Source organism: Branchiostoma lanceolatum, chromosome 8 (assembly GCF_035083965.1).
Source record: "Branchiostoma lanceolatum isolate klBraLanc5 chromosome 8, klBraLanc5.hap2, whole genome shotgun sequence".
Lineage (NCBI taxonomy): Eukaryota > Metazoa > Chordata > Leptocardii > Amphioxiformes > Branchiostomatidae > Branchiostoma > Branchiostoma lanceolatum.
Window position 1 is genome coordinate 5,188,949 of NC_089729.1, and position 22,280 is coordinate 5,211,228.

A 22,280-nucleotide genomic window follows, 5' to 3' on the forward strand; every position below is an offset into this window, starting at 1 on the left:
TAGTTTAACACGTCACCAAACAGTGGATAATGGAATTCGAAGTTACCGTGTTCTCGGCTTGTCCATGCTTGTCCATCGTCTGAGGTCAATTTGCATCCTGACCCCGTCCTCGCTCCATCCACTTCGGTCCTGACTCCCGAGTTCATGCAGGTCATTTCTCGTCATCCCAGTTCAGAAAAGAAGAATCTTACGGTGTAATCCGTCAGATCATATCGAGAATATGAGGACTTGAACTCCGGCAGATACCGAGCATCGGCACACCCCGGTTTCCTCTAACCGTTAAGTTCCGCGCTCACATTCCAGGCATGCGTGGTAGACATACACTACTATACAAACGGACCAATCAGAAATCAGGCATGCTAGGGTCCATCTGGTGGCCCGGATGTTCACATACCGAGCGTTTCTTGGCACAATGTTCAATCTTTAAGACAGGCAAGCCGGTATTAACACAGAACTGTGCTGGAAGGGTGCCGTTATATATTTCTAGGGCAGGCTACATGCTTGTAGACACGTATACAAGCATTACCAATGAATTCACATCATGCAGTAGCAATATTTGAATATTGCAGGTATATGTTGTATTTCAATTTTCAAGTTTAGCATAATACACTCTTGTAATATTTTCTAAGATTTTAAAAACTACCAAAAACCCAAAATTGTATATTTTTTGCTGATTGATTTGATTGATATGCATAGAGGCAAAAAAGCTCCTCCTAGAGGCATAAGATATTATTGTACCAACCGTATCCTGATCGTGATACGTACGAACACGTCCGGAAATCTAAGTGGCCCACAATCCACCTCTGCTATGAATTGTCATTTCCATCTTATTTCCGGACAATTGATTCTGTTCAATTTCGGAGTCCGGAACGCCTTCAGAAAATATGCTACGTATACGGATTTCAGATATTTCCCGCAAACGCACATGGCACGTATTCGGAAGAATCAGGAGCACTTGCTTTGCTTTAACAAAGATAGCAACTTTTTCGGAGTCAATATATTCTCGGATATGTAGCGTGTTTTGACATAGTCATGACACAGCATTGATTGCTGAAGTATCTTAACAGATATCTCCGTATGTGTAAAGAACACGTATCCGGAGTTACAAAACGCCCATGTACAGTATCCGCAAATATCATATGTCGTATTTTTCTGCATACGCAATCAAACGATTCCTGATTGAAAATATTTCCGTAAATGTTATGTATCGACAAAATGTCCGGAAACGCTCAGCCTACTACGTGGCATGTCCAATAATGTGTCAAAATCATGATTTGTCCGGAAATAGACCCCTTTCGCGCTTAACAACAGATGTCTCCGTATACATGTATCCAAAGATTTCGGAAAAGTCATATTTATCCGGATTTGCTAGGAAACATTTCTTGACAAAAATATGTCCGAATATGTTAGTGGTCGAAAAAGTACTTGCAAATGGTTTGTATATTTGACATGCCCAGTGATGTGTCAAACTTTGGATTTGTCCGGAAATACTATTTGAATGGATAACAACATTTTCGGAGTCAATATATTCACGGATATCTGACCTTTCACGACAGAGTCAGAATACAACATGGATTGCCGGAGTATCGTAACAATGAATATCTCCGTATACATACAGAAACACATATCTGGAGTTAGGATACGACCCTAAACAGTATCCGGAAAAACAAAATGTTGTATTTTTCCGTATTTCCTTGGAAAAATATATTGAATCAAAATATTTCCGAATATGTTAGGTATCGATTTGAGTACTTGGAAACGGTCCGAATATGTGACATGCCCAGTGATGTGTCAATTTCGGATTTGTCCGGAAATGGACCCCTTTCGCGCAGTGTTGTGTACATTTGCTTGTATTTTCTTATCTTACAAATAAAGAAACATTATCATTGCCTAATACCAGGTCCTGTGCCGAGATTATTTACGATTGCACTATTTAGAATTTGCCATTTTGTTTCGAACAGAGCTTTAGAATTGTTTATTCTCCAATTCATTCGAAAAACGCCCGCCTCTCCTAAGGATCCTCCGACCGTAAGTAAACAACAGGTCGGGCTTACACCGTACATACATCAGTGGTTATGGGATCGCCTAGCCGGTCACGCCGTTCCAGCTCTAACGTTACCACGCGGGCGGGGGGAGTTAAGTCCCGCCCGTCCTCCCCTAGACAGGCCACGGGAAGGAGGGGATCGCTGAAAAAGACCCCGTCAAAGGCGAGTACGAGATCGAAATCAGTGGAGAGTAGATCGTCAAGATCACCGCAGAAAGGTAAGCTATAGTTTTCTTTCTAGGTCATGGTGTTCAGTACCAGGAACAGAGCCTGTGTGTTTCTTGCGTGTGTGACTGAATTATGTTTTAGTACGAGCGGCAGCTATCTCTGCGGTCAGCACCAAGGACATGTGGGGGAAAGGTATATGGTGAAAGGAACAGTCATCTTCATCTGTTTATGACGGTGTTCAGCACAAGGACACAGCCTGCGTTTCCTGTGTGTATGACTATGAATGATGCCTTAGTACGGGCGACAGTTACCTACGTCGATGGCGTTCAGCAACAAAGACAGGTCTGTGTCGCTTATATGTGTGAATGGTATATATATAGTTCGAGGAACATTCGTCTTTATCTGTGGGTGATGGTGTTCAGCACCAAGGACGGAACCTGCGTTTCCTGTGTGTTTAACTATGAACTATGTTTTATAACGAGCGACTGTTATCTCCGTGTGAATGTCTTTCAGCACCAAGGACATTTTTGTGAGAGGTATATAGTAAAAGGAACAGCCATCTGTGGGTGATGGTGTTCAACACCAAGGACGGAGGCGGTGTATCCTGTGTGTGAGTGTGAAAAATATTTTGTTTTGTGTGAATGGCGTTCAACACCAAGGACAGGTCTGTGTCGCTTATATGAGTGAATGGTATATATATAGTTCGAGGAACATTCGTCTTTATCTGTGGGTGATGGTGTTCAGCACCAAGGACGGAACCTGCGTTTCCTGTGTGTATAACTATGACTGATGTTTTATAACGAGCGACTGTTATCTCTGTGTGGATGGCGTTCAGAACCAAGGACATGTGTGTGTGTGAATGGTATATAGTATCAGGAACAGTCTACACATGTGGGTGATTGTGTTCAGCACAAGAGCAGAGCCTGCGTTTCCTGCGTGCACGTGTATAACTATGAATGATGTTTTATAACGAGCGACTGTTATCTCTGTGTGAATGGCTTTCAGCACCAAGGACATCTTTGTGAGAGGTATATAGTAAAAGGAACAGCCATCTGTGGGTGATGGTGTTCAGCACCAAGGACGGAGCCGGTGTATCCTGTGTGTGTGTGTGTGTGTGTGTGTGTGTGTGTGTGTGTGTGTGTGTGTGTGTGTAAAAAATATTTTGTTTTGTGTGAATGGACAGGTATGTGTCGCTCATCTTTGTGAGAGGTATATAGTTCGAGGAACAACAGTCTCTACACATGTGGGTGATTGTGTTCAGCACAAGGGTAGAGCCTGCGTTTCCTGCGTGCACGTGTATAACTATGAATGATGTTTTAGCACGAGTGACTGTTATCTGTGTGGATGGCGTTCAGCACCAAGGACATGTCCGTGATGACTGTGTGTGTCCTTGTGAAACGATTGTACCCAATGAAGGGTTTCATGACTCCTTTTCAGCTAAAAGCAAAGAAGGGCGCCCGACGTCTGCCAAGTCCAAGTCGCGAAGCGCCGAGAAAGAGAAGACGCCCTCCTCATCCCGTGGTGCTGGTACCCATACTAGTGGTGGTGCCAGTAAGGCACAGAATGGCGATCGAAAGACAAAGAACGCCACGAAACAGGTAGTGCTGCTCTATACACACATAATGGGAAGTTAGATTTCGTACCTGAAACTGATTCACGATTTTGTTTTCATAGTATCTAGGACTATAAAAGTTGGAGGTGGTGTTTGTGTGCATTTGTTTTCACAGTGCAGTTTCTCTATGGTCTGCTATAGGGCGGTGAAGTCTGCTCTCTCTAATTTCCTTGTTTTACAGACGACGACCGGAAGCGTCCCAAAGGAAAAGACGGACAGCACGCCTCGCGGCAGGCGCCGGCAGAGCAAGTTCCCGCGCACAACCTCTACGGGGAAAATCACCAAGGCGCGCCGCCGATCCTCCTTGTCTCCGTCCGGTGCCAAGATCGAAGAATTGCTCATCAGTCCCGGCGGCTCCTCCTCAAGCTCCAAAAAGAAGACACCTCCAAGTCATAATCTACGCAAACGTCTTAGCTTGATTGCGGAAGAAAGCCGCGAGAGCATCTCAACCAGAAGGAGTTCTAGGAGCGTTACTAGCAGTGCGACGGGCGAGACGGACTGTCTTGAGACGCAAGACGTTTCGTTACGCGATTCCTTGAGGGAGAACGGGTTCGTCTTGAAGGCGCTGCTGAAGAAAGGCGACGCCATCGCGCCAGAGCGGGGCGGCAACGTGTACCTCGCTCACGCGGTCAAACTTCTACCATCGCGCGACGTCGCCCTGAAGATCCTCCGCCGAGACTTTGCCCCGCGCACAAGACGCCAGTTCTTCCTCCCACAAGAGTACTACATCTGTCGGGAACTCTCTAGGAAGGCGGCGCATCCGAACATCGTGGAGTTCCACACTCCGCTTCTTGTCCTCGGAAGCCGGGTGTGTTTCCCGATGGAGCGCTACGCAGGAGGCGACCTGTTGGAGCTGCTGTACCGCGAGAAGACGCTCCCCGAAGCCGAGCTGCGAGGGTACTTTTCACAGGCCCTGGACGCAGTGCAATACCTCCACTCTAAGGAGATCGCGCACTTGAACCTGAAATGCGAACACTTTCTCTTGGACGGTGGCGGGAACGTGCGGCTCTGCGGGTTCGGCTGGGCCACGAAATTCGATCCGGGGAGACTAGAAGAAGACATCTACTGCCAAACTGTGGGGTACACACCTCCTGAAGTCGTCCGGAGGCATCCGTACGATCCGACGAAAGCCGACGTGTTCGCGCTGGGTGCTACGCTGTACATTCTCTGCACGGGGAAGTTTCCCAACCCGAAACTGTTGGACCTGATGGGGAAAGGTCCTCCCAACTTCCCGCGGCATCCAGAGGTTTCTGCCGAGCTGAAGGAACTGATTCGCGCCATGATGGAGGCGGATTGGTCCAGACGGGTTGATTTACAGGAGGTAAAGCGGATGGCATGGATGAAGAGAAAATAGTTCTTATCAGGCCGTTTCTGGAGTAAATTTTGTAGATTGCGCAGCAATGCTAAGAGGTTTTAGTATTTTTTTGGTGTTGTATTGTTCATTTATAGGCGGTGTTTTTCTTTGACATAAAGACTTGTGCTCAAGAATGGCATGGCATGGCATGAAGAGAAAATTGTTCCTGCAACTGTCCTGGGTCTTTTTGTCTTCTTACTTCTTAAACATTTGATGAAGATCATGCATCGATGCTAAGAGGTTTATGGTAGATTCCTATGATATAATGGACTTGGATTGATAGACGGAAACATTCCATAACATTCAACTTATTATCAAAATTATCATATTGTACTGTATCTATTATTTTCAATCGAGTGGGTTTCAAGAAAAGATTTGCAACCCTCCGCCGTTTGCTACTTAGTATATCTGAACAGGGGTTGTTGGAATTAGCTGTCTGGTCCGATTGGAGGAAACAGCTGTACGGTCCGATTTCGGGGTGGAAAAAGTTGATGTCAGAATGTGCAGTAAATATTGTACATCTTTGTACTTGTTCAGTTTATTCAATAATATACTTGTTCTTGTGCAATGAGAAAAGGAGCTAATTTGGAGGCAATAATCCACATGTAAGAAATAATGTGTAAAACATATTCAAACAAAAATATGTCGTTGTTCAGCTCCACAAAAATTTATCAAATTGCTACACAAGTTAAATAGTTAGCCACAACACACACGTTTGGCACAACCTGATATACATACATGTACATGTATATACAATTTCTGTTAAAAATTACTCTCCAGGCAGAGGAGTGGGTCGGGTGGTTTTTGACATGTTTTTAGGCGTTTTTGTCAAGCTTTCTACCTTGTCATGTGTTGTTTTTTTGGTGAGACGAGACCAAAACTAGAGTTCGGCGATCCAATACCTTCGCCGAATTGTGTTAACTTGTATGAAAGATGTGTTTGAAAGGTGTGTTATGGATTGCATACTTAATGCATGATGATGTTCACCTTCATTTAACTTCTGAATGCAAGTATCAAATTACCGTCATTTGCAACTTTGGAATCATAGCATTTTCTTATCAATTAAGCAGATCATGTCCTTATTTACATAATCAATATATAAATCGGTCCTCCTCTTATGTCACAGTTCTTAGTTCAAATGTCTTGAAGCACCATTGTGAAAAGCACTGCCCACATGTTGATCCCTAAACCCCAGCGTGCTGTCACTGAGTCCATATGGTGTCCTCGTATATAGGTGTCCTCGTATATAGGTCGTCATCCAAAAAATAGTACATTGAAAGGGAATTTCAACTTTTCCTCATTAATCATGTAGAGAAGGACCTGATTTACATAGAATGCATCTCACTATGTTAGTCATCACTAATCGTTTCTACCTGCCCAAAACAATTAAGATCCATCAAACCCTGCTTGAGTTATCCTCCTCCAAGATTTAGATTAAAAAATGCCCAATGTAGTACCGTAGAAGCCCTCAGAAGACCCATCTTCCAACTTGACCTTTGTTTTCCTGACCCCCTACAGCCTACTTAATTTCATCACGATCCATTTAATTTCTCTAGAGTTATACCACCAACAAACAAACCGACAAACACAAAAGGTCCACTTCAGCACCCAAGGAACCCCCCAGAAGACCCATCTTCGCAATTGACCTTTGTCTCCCCAACAGAAACCTACCTACCAAAAATCACCAACATCCGTCCATGACATCAAGGGTTATATCGCCAACACCATCACTCTACAAATCCCGACCAAAAATATACCCCTCTGCCTACGGCGAAGGCAATAATGAAAGCATCACAGTGTAGTCATAAGTGTCAGTTCAGTTCAGACCCGTTGACCTACATCTTTCTGGATGGACTGTCTCTGAGAAAGGGCAGCGGCCTTCACCAACTTGACAACAAAGGGAAAAGGGAGTCCTGAGACGTCTGGATTATTTGGGTCCAAGACATATCCACAGTCACGAGCGTCTGTCTGTGTGCTTGTGTCAACTTTCCTGTCAGTTTGAGTACTGGTACTGCTGCTACAATCTGTTGAAGTGATGTTGGCCACAGCTGTCTTCTCTACCACCTTCTTTCCTCCACGACCTGGGCCAGCATGTCCTGTCCTTTTGCGCTTCCGACCTACCTTTCTTCTTATGTGGTAACTATGGTCACTTGAACTGTGGCCATAGCAGAGCTGGCATGACTCGCTATGCTGTGTAAAGAAATGTGGAGATTTGGTTGGTTCAAAAGTCTCCTTGTTTTGATGTGACCTGTACCTGTCAAACATGCATCGGCACTTGTGGCAGATCATTGGTGGGTGGATGTTGGGTTGGTCACTAGACAGATCTATGTCAAATAAGGTCTGGAATTCAGGTGTGTAGTCTGTACTGCATTTTGGCTTTTGTGCTTGAGCCTTGACACTCCCTCCACACAATCGGCAAAACTCACTCAACAGGCTGGAGTGGTTCATCGCCTCACCTGTAACGAAAGTATGAGGTTGACTTGACTTAGTACTGTAACTCTGTTTCTGTTAAGTACTGCGAATGGGCTTCTATAGCGCTGCCGCAAACTTAAAACCACCGCAAAGTTTCGCTGCCAAGGGAGTTATGTAACATTAGCCGAGGGACGACCGCCTCTCTATCGATAGAGAGGCGGTCGTCCCTCGGCTACATAACTCCCTTGGCAGCGAAACTCCCTTGCCATGTTAGAACTCGCGTCACCCCCCCCCCCCCCCCCCTCCCCCAAATATATACGCCGCCGTTCTAGGAAGCCTGCGAAGGAGGCTACGCAAACACTCCATTTTCGCCTTAGCCGCGGCAAAATAAAGACCACGCGAACTTAAATGCATTTACAGTATCAGGGATATTTAAAGGCCTTTGCGATGACAGTCGTCCATCGTTGTCGATGAGGCCCTCAACTCCTGACACCTCAAAGCCGAACCAGGAAAGTAGTTAACGTTACATAGACTGGTCTAAAAACGGAGTAAAATGTGTAAATTCTACCCTTACCTGACGATTCATCCGCCATTTTGGCCGGGATGCGTGAATTCTGGCGTTTTTTTCTAAGCAAACAAAACGTAAAATTCGACTTCCTTCCTCTTCAAGACTCTTCTCTGGGCGGACATGACGTAGTTTGACCTTTCAACTCGCATTTTCGGCCAAGGACGTAGAATCTAGCAATGTCCTGGATTATAAAAGCAAAATCAAGTACCGTGCAAAGTGCTTGAATAGGGACGACAATTTTGGCGCCAGATTCATGTTCTTGGTCATGTTTTCCGCAAGGTCAAGATTATATGCTGACCGTCTAACAGTGACATCTTGCAACTCTTATCAGTACTGCAGTATGCGGTCATCAGCTCTGTTCACTAGATGTCGATTGGTAATTATCTTTGTAATGAGGTTATGTATGCCTAGATATTAGACATGTCAGTATGAACTACCGGACACATTGATCAGCCTCGTGTTAGCCTGGAGTTCAGCCTTGTCAGCTTTAGTCCGCTACCCAAGCTCCGCTCCCCTTGGGTAGCGGACTAAAGCTAAGATGGAGTGACAATCTAACTTAACACCTGGGCCCTATGGCCAAGAACCGATGATAGGAAAACTTGGAGTCTGACAAGGGAGGGGTTCCTCCAAAGGAGTGATGATACCCTGGAATGATGATGAAACAATAGACAGGCAACAAGAGCGCAACTGATCCTTAAACTTTGAATAGTCGCTGCCAAATACAGATGGCATAGATGATCTCCACGCCGTTTTCCAATACAGTTTGACAAAGACAAGGCTAGGGCTGCTTGAAAAAAAGTATTCCTAACGATTTAGCCTTCCAAACATCTGCTTGGAGATTTACACAAGGAAGTACACAGCGCATGCGTCTTTAGTATACAGAAATACATCTCAGTATCTTTGATGGTTGACACCTTTCTTGCAAGTTTTAATGCACTTTTTTTTCTAAAAAAAAGGTCCACTAACTCTTTGTTACGAGGTGCTCAGTATTATGACCCGACAGTAACAGACCAACTTGGTGACAACGTACTCTCCAAGTAGCGGTTCAGCTTCGGTTTGTATAAAATTGACGTCTTTTTAGGCATTTTCATCGGGTTTTCTACTCTGTCTGGTTTTCTTTTTGTCAGCCAGCCAAACAGAGACACTGAGTGACAAAATAGAACGCCCGATGAAAACGCATAAAAAGACGTCAAAAACAGCCGGAGCCGAACCTCTGCTTGGAGAATAAGATCGTTATGGACGTAGGGTCAACGATCACACCCCCACCCCCCAAAGTATTCAACCGAATCTTTACAGAATAAAAACATAAGTGGAACAACACACAAAGAATAAAGTTTAACGTGTTTTTTCCAATGCAAGCCAACACCCGCAACATTTAGATACACATGTACATATATAGGAAATACAACTGTTATTTACTTCACTAAAAGTATGGAAATTGTGACAACGTTTTGTAGTTCTCAGTGTGTCAGATGTTGTTCACGTTAAAAGGAGGCTATCACGCACCGCCCATCAAACATCATCAAACAGGCCTGATTGACAACGCTTTTGTCCAGCGACCAAAATATGTCCCTGTAATCTCCGAGCAGATCTATCTCCACTCCCTCCACTCCCTCCGCTATCTCAACCCGCGCATGCGCAAACAAATATTGATTGTGGTGACATCAGTCCGCCCGTGTAACGTCCGGGGCATGACATCTGCCAGTCATCAGTTTTACCTACTTGACAACTTGCCCGTCCACACAGGTATGTCACTGTTGTAAGCTGTTCTCTCTGTGTCCATGACTTAGTATTCGACATCCTTTATGATCCTTTATGGTAAGTCAGTCTTTGACTGTCAGCAATTCGACGGATGGTCAGTTCAGCCCTTTGGGTATGGGTACATATATATAATATATATTATATATAAATACAGTAAGAACAGGCATGTCATATATTATGTAATAATGGGGGGAAACCGAGAGCACTGCCATCATAACTCCAGTTGGGTTTAGATGATTTCCCGTGGAAACGGCTAATTCATCAAGAGTTACCTTACTTAATTACTACCGTAGTGACCTACTTTTGATGTAGTGACCTGATGACCTTTGAAACCAGATCCCAGTAACCGATAACGAACATTTTGTGTTGTTCGTCAGGCGTTGCGTAACGTTACGTACTGTAAATGCAGAAATGTTCGCGGTGGTTTTATGTTCTCGGTTTTCGCGTCGACCGTTTCACCGCGAACTTAAAACCGGCACCGCAAACATATTTGTCGAATACTGTAGCAGTATGTGACTATAGCGCTGCCGCAAACTTAAAACCACCGCGAACACTCCATTTTCGCATTAGCGCGAAATAAAAACCACGCGAACTTAAATGCATTTACAGTACGTCATTCGGTGAACTGACGCTGAGAAATTCCTTACACCGAGCCACTTCCTCATTTCATTACCGGCACGTGATATGTATTTTGAAGCCTCCGACAGAAGACACCAAAAGTTACATTTTGACAGATGATATCTGACACTTGCGTTTGCACAAATGCGTCACAAAATCGAACAGTTTCCAGACAAATATACGAACAACCCCTCTTTTCTGGTGTTTAGAAGTGGCATGAAACGGGATATGGGATAAAGCATCCATATCCCATGTGTGGGTCACTTCATCTTCCACTGCTTCCGAAAAAGAAGCAAACCCATGGTCCAAAAAGCGTAGATTTTATTCCGTAGTAGTTCTTAGAATAGCCATTTGTTGATTCCACTTGTCAACATTGTTTACTCGCACTATCTGTACAGTATACCCTTTCTATGCATTGTTTCATGTTGCAATTAGCCCTCGGACAAGAACTTGCAAATAATACACATATTCTTACTATCTACCAGACGTCGTATTGCCGTGCCGTGTATTACTGAACTTGTGCTCCTTCCGTGTTCTCAGATAACAGTGTAGCCCGACCATGACCGATCCAGCCAAGACAACGAAACCCTTGTCTGTCGTGACGAAGTTGTGCTACGGTTTCGGAGGTGTTGGTTATGACATCTTATGGGTCATTTTCGGGGCGTACACTAGCATCTTCCTGGTGGACGTGGCGAAGGTAAACTGATTCAGTATTATCTGCGATACTACCAATGTTTTTCTCGTCATCATTTAGAATCTGTACTACCTACATAAAAAAAAAACTATTCAACGTTGTGACATATGTGCTTTGTAAACGCCTTTATATGTGCCTTGTAACCACCTGTATTGTATATTGAATAGCAAGGTTCTTTTATTCACAACCAAGTATTTCATCAGGGCAATACTGACGAGTTCACAGTGCACTGAAGCTAGGTGTTACTGCTAACAATACTCTGAACAAGTCAGTATTGCCCTGATGAAGATGACAGACAGTCGTCAAAACGTCGGCTCTTGTAAAATACATGGTTGTGAATAAAAGAACCTTGCTATTCAGTCATTCACCAACCGGAAGAAATTATTCACTGATGTATTGTATATTGTTCAGTTACCAAGGCTTGCCGTTTATATTAGCCTTCGGCAAAACTTTTATGTTTTTATACAGACTGTTATTCAAATGATATATGTGTATTGTATGTAGTTGCCGATTTCTAACGCGTCTTCTTTCTTAATTGCCCATCGTAAACTGAAATCGCGTTACTTAGATTAAAGTGGCTAATTCAGCTTATATATATGTGTACTGCTTGATTTATTCCAGATGCCACCTTTGTTTGCAACGTCGATTATTTTCGGCAGCAGGGTGGTGGACATCTTGTGCAATGTCGTCATGGGCCCCTTGATTGACAGGACGAGTACACGATGGGGGAAGACAAAACCATGGTAACGTGCAAATCAAATTTTACATAGGTCTGCTGGAATTGTATTTTCTCAGAGGTGTGAAATGATAGGAACGTCACGTGTGTGTGTGTGTGTGTGTGTGCGTGTGTTTGTGTGTGTGTTTGTGTGTGTGTGAGCAGCATAACTTGAGAACCTTTGGATGGAGCCTTTAAACTATATGATATTTGGTAGGCGGGTCAGGGTCAAGTTGATAATGGGCCTCCTAGCGGCTTCCTACGTTACTGCAGCGGAACTTCCGGTTTTGATATCTTTTCTGCGTGTGAACATACCAAATGTGTGGCACATATCAAGATGTATCATGCATGCCCCCTAATCTGAACGTTTCTGCATCATTTTCCAGGATTGTAGTATCGTCTTTGTTGACGACTCTAACGAACGCGTTGGTCTGGTATGTCCCGGATGTTGGAACGAACGGAAGGCTGGCCTGGTACACCATACTGTACACTGTCATGGTGCTCGCCTGGTCGGTAAGTCACTAGTCTGATTTAAAGACTAGGTCGAGATCTTTTTAACCGATACACGTATATCTACAGACAATTCAGTAGGTTTACACCGTCCTGTGTTTTCTGAGTCACTCGGAAACGACACTGGGGAGTCAGTGTTGTCTCCACCGGGACAACTTTTTGGCTCTGGGGCCCGGCCGGGACGACACCCCCTACGGGATATATATATGTATGTAACAAATGCACTTTTTTTCTCAAAACTCAATGAAAATGTCGTGCGCATTGCCATAACATATCCATTTCAAAATTGAACAGATCAAAACAAATCATTCTACCTCATACGGCCAAATTAGCAAGGGTTTGAAAGTGTTTGACATTGACTGTTTTCTTTCAGGGTTTTGGAATTTCCTACCGCGCGATTCTGATGTTTCTAAGCGATGATAGCTCTGAGAGGGACTCGGTCATTATGTACAGTGAGTACTATCATGCTACTTATAATTTACAGTTATAGCAGTTACTCAAGCAACTGGATACGATTTTGGAAATGGTCAGACGTTTCAAGTAGCATTCACTACTTTTCTTTAGTGACATTGACTGTTAAGTGACACTCACTGAAAAGTAATAAGAAAGGTTTGTTCGTCAGAAATTGCCCGTGCAATGTCAGCCAGTGCTGAATTGCTGCAGGGTTTACAATCATATAATACAGAAAAGATACATATCTGCTCCACACTTGCACTTTGTGGAACTGTCGCAAAGGTATGGGCGGCTGCCCTTTGGCGCCAGCAGGTGACCTCAATACGACCTTCCCCAACCGAAGTCAGGTACCCATTCACACCTGGGTGGAGTGAGGAAAGTCGTGTTAAGTGCCTTTCCCAAGGGCACAACATCGGTGAATATCGGGGTTTCGAACCCGGGACCTCTCGGTTCTGGGTGAAACACTCTCCTGATTGCGCCACACGATGCCCCAAGGAGTGGATGCTACTTGAAACGTCTGACCGTTTCCAAAATCATACCCAGTTGCTTGAGCGTGAATTATTACCCGAAATTTTAACCTTCATCGACGTACTAATAATTTTACAGGGAGGGAATTCTACAGTTGGTGATTACCAAGACGACGTTTGAGAAGGTCAATTCTGTACAAGTTTGTGAAATCAATGGTTTTGTATTTCCATTGTGTAGTTGTACTTGTCGTGTGACAAAATGAATCTAATGTAATGAAAATGTAAGGAGTTTTAAATGTTTGTTCTTTTGTATCGCTGGACAAAAATTTATTTCATGACATGACTAGGGATCATACTTTCATTGAGTCTTTATTACCTTCGTGAAGAAGGTTATGTTTTCGTGTATGTGCATGTGTCTGTGAACACGATAACTCGAGAATACCTTGGGGGATTGCCTTGATACTTGGTTTGTTGCTAGGTCTTGGTGGGACCTCAAAATGATTAGATTTTGGACCCCCTAGCGAGTTGTTAAGATATGGCAGTGGAACGTCCGGTTTTGACATCTCGTTCCTTATGAGAACGGATTTTTTAATACTACAACGGGGTCTCATCAAGACCTGCCCACACACCAAATATCAAGACAATCCACCCAGACATTCTCGAGTTATCATGCTCACACACGCACGGCCGCGCACGCACGCACGCACACACACACACACACACACACACACACACACAGTCACACACACACACAGAGAGAGAGAGAGAGAGAGAGAGAGAGAGAGAGAGAGTGAGAGTGAGAGAGGGAGGGAGAGAGAGAGGGAGAGAGGGGGAGAGAGAGACAGAGAGAAACCCGAAATCAAGACCTTCTTATTTAATACATCCTTTCCCCAGGGGCCATGTTCAATGTTGGAGGGGTGGTTGTGGGAATGGTAATGCACGGGCAGATCCTGGCATCGTACAAACGCTCCGAGTTTGATCCCTGTGACAACGTCACCTACAGAGCTAACAGCAGCAGTACCAACAGTTCTGTGGACGGACCATCTTTAGAGATGACGGTAAGTTAATGCACACTTACACTAGTTACAGCCCCATTCAGAAAACGTTGGAACAATTAAACTTTCCTCGAGTCAGGGTCTTTTGCTGGGGAACCCGTATTACTGGGGGAACCCGTGGGTGACCAGCAACAGACCCGGCGCCGACCGGGAGGCCTGCAAAGGAGGCTAATCTAAAAGATGTTTCACTACCCCCCCTCCCATTCCACCTTCTTTATCAAGCTGCGTCAGACAAGGAGTCTTTGTAAGCAGGTGCACTTTTGTTTTATATATATATATATATATATTTTACTTGAGGGGTAAAAGTCTGTTGATCTTTTTCTCTCTTTATTGGTTTTTCAAAAGGAAATTATACATTCAAACAATATTCATAAGCTGGACATACAGGGGTAACAACAAAAACTAAATAGAAACCAGGACATTGTGTACAGAAGTAGTACACACTCACAGAAACAAACAATAGCCTCCCTTAAAATATCAAGTATCATTTACCACCAATCAACATTGTTTATGAAGTATCAGATGAATTTCAGTATTAGTATCAGTACGATAAATGTCATATTATATATCAGTACTTTTCTTTGTTGGTTATAACTCAAAAACCTTTTTTTTAAATCGTAATTAATGCAAATGTGCCATAATTACTTACTGGTACATTATGGGAATTTCATACTTGTGATGCATGTACGTTTTAAGGTGTACATCTCCGTGCATAAAATATGTAAATGTATAAGAAATTTGCATGATTTATGGCAGAATGTGAACATTGGATTTTGTGAACGGAACGGGCTTTCACACATGCAATGTTTTGGGTAGAGAACATCATCATTTTTTAAATGCTACGTCTCCTCAGCGAACTGGCTACATGATCTCTGCAGCAACTCTGTGCTGTCTGATGCTGTTAAGCTTGTCAACGATCGTCTTCGGAACGACTGAGAGAAAAGGTACAAGGACGGTTATATGAATGGGGTCGTGTGGCGCAACGGCAGAGCGTTCAGCTCAGAACCAAGTGGTCCCGGGTTCGAATCCTGTCATGTCACCGATCTTGTGCCCTTGGGAAAGGCACTTTACACGACTTTCCTCACTCCACCAGGTGTGAATGGGTACCTGACTTTGGTTGGGGTAGTCGTACTGAGGTCACCTGCTGGCGCCGAATGGCAGCCGCCCAGACCCTTGCGACAGTTTCATCAAGTGTGGAGCAAATATGTATCTGTTCTGTATTATTTGATTGTAAACCCTGCAGCAATTCAGCACTGGCTGCCATTGCACGGGTAATTTCTGACCAATAAACAATTATTTGATTATCATTATTGTCATGAATGAACCGGTCCTTAATTGTAACAGGTTTTTATCATGGTTATCGTTAAACATTCCTATCAAAATGAAAGAGATTACCAGCATAGATTATAGGATACTTTTTTGTGATATCTAAAATATTCTGCTTCTAATAATTTAATAAGTCGCTTCTTGGCGAAAAAGCGCACCCCTAACATTTGTTTAATATCGATGAAAAACAATGACGATAGACTCATTCTATATACATCCTTATTGTAATTTGAACCTCGGTTTCCACATGTATTCTGAACAAGAATGCTGACCAACTTCGAGAGGATTAATCTAAGATATTGCGTAAAATCCGCATTCAAAAAAAGTGAAATCTAATAGTTTGAATACATTTCAATGATTGTGGGGGTGTGGTACCCCTACCCCCTCCAAGCGCAAGAGATTGTGCTTAAACGCTTTCTTTGATATGTTGTTCTAGATATTTCAGCCACATCCGGAGAACGTGGCCAGAACATTTTTAGGACGGCGAAGAATGTGCTAACATTTCGCCCCAACGTCTATTTTCTTCTGGCATATTTCTTTATCCAAGTACCTATTTCTGTGAGTATTCTATCAGGAATTCAAACAGATTTCTATCAATAATGGATTTTGCGTAAAGGTATATTCCTGAAATATTTTGATACCAAACTGAGAGACCCCCATCCTTTACAGATATTTGATGTGAATATGACCACCAGTACAATATCGGTATATACTTCAGGATGTTCCTGTCAACATGCATGTCCTTTCATTTTTATTTTCAGATTGGACATGGCGCACTCGCTCTATACGTACAGTACAGTCTGGACTTGGAAGACCAGATAGAGAATGTCCTCTTAGTGCTAACGGTAAGAAACAAAATGAGATTGTGTATGTGTGTGTGTGTGTGTGTGTGTGTGTGTGTGCGTGTATGTGTGTGTGTGTGTGTGAGTGCCTGTGTTTGTTTGTGTGCCTGTGTGTGTCTGTGTGTGTACCTCAGTCTCAGTGTGTGTGTGACAATTTGAAGAGTATATTGATGTACACCCGTGCTTTGAAAGTGTCTCCACCTCTATTCTTTTCAACATTCTCGTTTCCAAGCGTTACATGTTCTCTTATGGTATTCACTGCTAAATCTAAAAGTAGTCTCTATTATATCTAGATTCCGTCTGTGTTGGTATTTTGTAGATTTCATTCTATGCCAGGATTAAACTGTAATTTCTAACACCATTGGAAAATTGAACTTAACCCAGATGGATAAAAGTTGCAGAAAGCTAATGACTTCTCCTGGCTCTACAGTTTGATCTTGCTGCATATATTGTCATATTTTGTAGAGAATTTTGTGCTGTGATGACACTGATATTACGTTCTATCCTAAAGGTGTCGTCAGCGATAGCCGTGCCCATTATCGGTTGGGTCGTGTCCAAACTTGGGAAGAGGATTTCCTACGTATGTTTTGAGCTGGTAAGCACAGAAATTACTAAAGTACACTATGCTTGCACTTCACGTTGTGGCCGCAATGCTGAAAGTAAGACCTGTTAGTTTGTATGTGCTGATTACCTTCACGAAAAATTGTTTTCGGTGAGTCTGTTTTTCCAGATATTTTTGGTCAACATAACATCCCTGGATGGACTGATGATATTTGGTATGTTGGTCTTGGGAAGATGAAGGTCAAAGACGATTTTTGGCCCCCAAGTAGGGAACCTTGATATTGCAGCAGAACTTTCATTTTTTCCATCTTCTGACCTGGACATGCTATTGTCTTGTATTTTTTTTGTAAAAGCTTTTAATGAAACAAAAAAATTGGTGTAGATTTTGGCCCCCTGTCAGCTTGTTTTGGAATACCAGGGGGCAGTTGTTGTTAAAATCTACCAAGAAAGAACAAAGAAACCATGATGTTTGGTATGCAGGTAGCTTAGACAGAGATGTACACAATGATATGGAAATTATGCAAACTAGTAATTAATTTGCACATATAATAAGGAAATTCTTTAATTCAAGTGTTTCCCATAATAGGACCTTGATACACATGATGTATACAGATACATTTACAGATACCAATCATGGAAATGAGATGCAACAGTGTCTTTGTACTAAATGGTGAGAATTACATACAAGTTAGTTAATGGTGTACATCACTATGTATAGATTATGTAAATGTACAAGGAATTTGCATAATTTATGATGAAATGTAAACATGATGTTCTGCCAAAGGAAATGACTTTCGTACTTAAGATATATGTAATTTTGGCAGAAAAGACCATGATTTGAGGTAGATAATGCTAATTCAAGCCTTATTTGTATCATTAATGAGACAGTAAAGATAAAACAGTAAGTTTTAAACGAAGGCTCAAAGTAATTTATTCATATATCAGGTCTCCGAACTCTGGTGTGTGTTATTGGAAATCTCTTCAAAGCATTTGCCAACATGGTGTCCTGGAACATCCCTATGATCAGTTTTTGAGCTTCAAGATATTAATTGTTCGTATTTTTTTTTGCAGGCTGCAATCCCGATGTACATTGGGTTTCAGTTCATACCAAAGGGAAGCTTGGCTGTTTATGCTGTTACAGTTGGCGCAGGTGTCACGGCGCTTGCCCAATCTGTTATTCCATGGTAAGTGGCCGCATTTTGACGAAAATGTGCTGGTTTGGAATGAGTTTCGAGTGCAGTTGTGTTCATATTAGCATTCATAAAGTCATTTTTCAGCTAAACATTTTTTAAGTGTGTAGCTAAACACAAGATCTATATCTGGTGAGATCCAGAAAGAAGTTAATATGTTTAACAAGAAATTGAAAGTGATTCACATACGCTTGTAATCATTTGCCAAGAAATAACTATGACTTTAGAATGTATTTTAGAAACCTGGCGAAACCCGCTAGGACACCCACTGCTTTGTTCAATAATGGCCCATGCCCGTAGCCAGGATTTTGAATGGGGGGGTTCTTTTTAATGTTTGAGGGACCATCGAGCGCCGTAGGCGCGAGACGAGCGCCGCAGGCACGAGCTTTCTAGGGGGGTCCGGGGGTATGCCCCCCCGGAAAATTTTAAAAATTGAACCTTCTGATATGGCATTTCCCACGTTTTTGAGAGGATTTCAAAGAAAAAAATCAGAGACAAAGTTAGCAGTTTTTCAAGGATTCCAGCCCCGCTGGTCTAAGATACAAATAAGTCCGCCTTGAAAAAAAACAACCTTGGACGTTAAAAAGTGGACCCTGGAGCGTTTCAAATTCTAAGAATTGAACCGTCTGAAAGGGCATTTCCTGTGTTTTTGAGAGAATTTCAGAGGAAAAATCAGAGACAAAGTCAAAGTGAGCAGTTTTTTTTAGGATTCTAACCTGAGTGTGTGGCCTTGCTGTTGATGCAAATACAAATAAGTCCGCCTTGAAAAAAAAATCTTGAACATTGAAAAGTGGACCTTCAAGCCTGTGGGGGGGTTCGTCCGAACCCCCCGAACCCCCCCTGGCTACGGGCATGTGGCCCTATTGACACTAATGAAATAACGTTATCTAAACAAACACAAAATGCCCATGCACACAGGTTGATGATCAGTGACATTATAGAGGACTGCTACCTACAGACCGGTGAAAGACTGGACACTCCCTTCGTCGCCATCTTCTTGTCTACGAATAGTCTCGGCATCACCGTTGGGCTGATCACTGCGACCATCGGATTGGAGTGAGTCTGTCTCCAAGCAGATCCTACGGTGGCCGGGGAACAGTATCCATGGGACAAACAGTATCCATTACCCCCCACACGATATTGTTTGTCCCATAGACACTGCCCCGTCACCATAGGATCTGTTTGGAGATGTACAGACTAGTCTTTATTATGTGTGACCTTTGGGGAAGGAAAACATTTTGTTTTCGCTACGCTTCTTTCTCTTCTCCATTTTTTTCCGTTCGAAACAAATAAGGTCAATGACCTAGACCAGACGGCTGTCACCATGGTTACAGGTAAAGTAGCAGACAGCGTATCGTGTTCGATTACATCATTGGCAGGAAAGGGCTAGCGGCACTGGTCTGAGTGTGTTTGAGTATTAGAATAAACAGAGCAGAAATTGGTTAGCCTAGACCGTGTAAAGGTAATTATCATCTAGTGCATAAATTCCTGTGTTTCCGCTGCAGAATCGGAGGCTACAAACTAGGATCCTGTACTCAGCCTGACACGGTAGGAAGCGCCATGCGGATTCTGGCATCCACGTGTACGTCAGTCCTGGCCTTCATCGGTGTGGTGTTTGCATGGAAATATCCCATCACAGAGGACCGGCAGAAAGAAATTATTGAGGCCATCAACAAACGGTTAGAATATTTTATATCGTTATCATTAGCTTATTTTAGCTGCATCAAATGACTCAATTTCTACTTGATGCTACAGTCGAACCTGCAATAAGCGGGTTTAGGTCCCAGCTGCGCATGCACAACGGAATCGAAGGTTATGTGAAGGCACTGAGACATGAATAAAACATCTAAGGCATGGTCTACTACAAGAAAAAATATAGCGTCACAGTGCGCATGTGCAGTAAGAACCATGAATCCCTTACACGCCATTCACCCGCTACGGCCTCAAAAGTCCACAGGACCTTTACAGATTGTAGGTGGCTTGGAGGGGACCGGCGGTGGAAGGAGAGGAATGGGCTCTGCCTTCTAATACCTTGACCAAGACACAGTGGATTAACAACCCACTTCCCCTACGGCCACAAAACGGCTATGGGTCACCTTTACCTATTGTTGGTTGCTAGCCTGTGTTAAGATTTGCCTGCCTTATTTAATTTTTGCCTTTCTTCTTTCCACAGAAAACTTTCAACGAACTCCCAATCTGACGACATCCAGCTAAACGGAACCCTGTCCACTATGAACGGAAAGGTTCTTTTGCCTGAGGAGAGTTTAACCAGTTTAAGGCTACAAGAACTACAGGACGATGACAATCTTTTGTCGTCGGATCTTGACTTGTCTGTACTTTTGGATTGTAGAGAATCAGAGATATGATGGAACAATGCCATATGAAACATATGAATATTGTCATTGTAATTGAACTTTAATAAATGACTTTATAAGAATATCATACTATTTTATGAAAAGGCAGGTCCTTAACTCACAGCGTATAGAACACGAAAGTTACAACTTTAAAAATTGTTGGAGAGATCAAAGTATACTCGTTCCCATTGTTTACCATTTTGGGGCTATAACAACAATTCAGTTTTTGTGTTTTAGCAATAATCATACATGTATTTATCCCCTAGCCATGCCTGACAAGAACTTTTGACATTTGACGTCATCAGAATATTATGTTATGATGGAAGCTCATCTGTGTTGGTAGTAACTATAGTGCAATGCTAAACTTTCTTCCAACACTTATCTATACACGGATCAAATTTTCAACAACCACTGTCACCTTCTTTAGGATCAATAATGATTAATCACTTCCAAATGTAAACTTGCGAGGGTTACAGACTTGTGCATGGCGCCTTTACGGATACGTGACGTCTGCGATTGGTCAAACGTACCAGGAAGTTTGGCCAATGGTTTCTCGCGATACAATATGTACAATACTCTGGGGATGATCAGAATATTGATGCCGTCTAATGCAAGTGCTGCCTTGTTCAAGGTCAAGTTGCCAATACAATTACGTTCTTGGATTCAGAAAAATCCTGCATCATTGCCAACATTATTTGGATTGACGTGTGCGATTGCTACAGTCAAGTTAACATCTGTAGAAACATTCATGTGACTTTCAAGCAAAAGTTTCCACAAAGACAGATGGTAAATATTTTAATGCCAAAGTATGTAGTTATGTTTTCAAGTGTTTCAAAAAGAGAGAAGAAACTGTTAGGCGATCAACATTATTTTAACAATAGTCCACAGTTTTGTTTGTTTTTTACTTTTCAATGTTAGAATGTAGCATTTTATCAATTCAGGTTTTACATTTTGCTTCTGATAGACCACATGTGGTCATTTGTGCATTTAGCCCATCTGGGCAGGAATATTCTATAAAGACTATCATAAGTATTATTGAAAATCAAAATCTACCTAGAGACCAGTGAAAGACTGAACACACCAATCGTCACCATCTTTTTTGTCTACTTGTCGTCTCGGTTGTCTCTTTTAAACTCCAGAGACAAGATCAGAGCTACTGGTACCGTCCTCTGTAGCAACTTTAGAAGAGAACACGTCTCTGGAGTCCTTATTTCCCCCACCATTCAGATGAGTACCTATATGCCTACAGCAAGGTGGGTTCTCACAAACAAGGGATGTACATGAGTATAGTACTTTTTATTTTTGCCTGAAAATGCCCCAAAAAACCTTGATAAAAATGTTTTTTTTAGGCCTGGAATGGAATGAAAAAAAATGGAAAAAACCTCTGGGGGTATTTACCTTCTTTATCTCCATGCCAAATTTCAGATCGTTTAGCCCAAAAATGATGGAGTTGCATCGATTTAACTGAAATGACAGGAGAAGAAACCTGACAAAAACAAATTGTATCGCCCATAGTATGGGCGAAACATAAAAAGTCCACTGCAGTTCTAAGCATGCCACTAGGGGGTCTAAACTT

At 42.7% G+C, this 22,280-nt stretch overlaps 3 protein-coding genes and 1 long non-coding RNA gene across 4 annotated transcripts in view; 2 read left to right on the forward strand and 2 right to left on the reverse strand.

Annotated features, from left to right (window-relative positions):
• Nucleotides 1-22,280, reverse strand: part of LOC136440108 (transmembrane channel-like protein 7) — a 382,010-nt gene that overhangs the window by 88,290 nt on the left and 271,440 nt on the right. The window lies entirely within an intron of this gene.
• On the forward strand, nucleotides 2,000-5,350 carry LOC136440763 (testis-specific serine/threonine-protein kinase 3-like). Its single transcript, XM_066436865.1, has 3 exons — nucleotides 2,000-2,262; nucleotides 3,650-3,810; nucleotides 4,006-5,350. The coding sequence occupies exons 1-3, from the start codon at nucleotides 2,076-2,078 to the stop codon at nucleotides 5,176-5,178; spliced, it is 1,521 nt and encodes a 506-aa protein (XP_066292962.1). The 5' UTR covers nucleotides 2,000-2,075; the 3' UTR covers nucleotides 5,179-5,350.
• LOC136440764 (uncharacterized) lies at nucleotides 5,690-8,402 on the reverse strand. The gene is made up of 2 exons (XR_010756709.1): nucleotides 8,165-8,402; nucleotides 5,690-7,634 (listed from the first exon to the last, which is right to left on the reverse strand). It is a non-coding gene; the product is annotated as an uncharacterized lncRNA (long non-coding RNA).
• LOC136439929 (sodium-dependent lysophosphatidylcholine symporter 1-B-like) lies at nucleotides 11,028-21,780 on the forward strand. Its single transcript, XM_066435599.1, has 13 exons — nucleotides 11,028-11,234; nucleotides 11,853-11,974; nucleotides 12,333-12,459; nucleotides 12,830-12,908; nucleotides 14,271-14,434; nucleotides 15,285-15,375; nucleotides 16,194-16,315; nucleotides 16,519-16,602; nucleotides 17,111-17,194; nucleotides 18,232-18,344; nucleotides 19,269-19,406; nucleotides 19,856-20,029; nucleotides 20,524-21,780. The coding sequence occupies exons 1-13, from the start codon at nucleotides 11,097-11,099 to the stop codon at nucleotides 20,714-20,716; spliced, it is 1,629 nt and encodes a 542-aa protein (XP_066291696.1). The 5' UTR covers nucleotides 11,028-11,096; the 3' UTR covers nucleotides 20,717-21,780.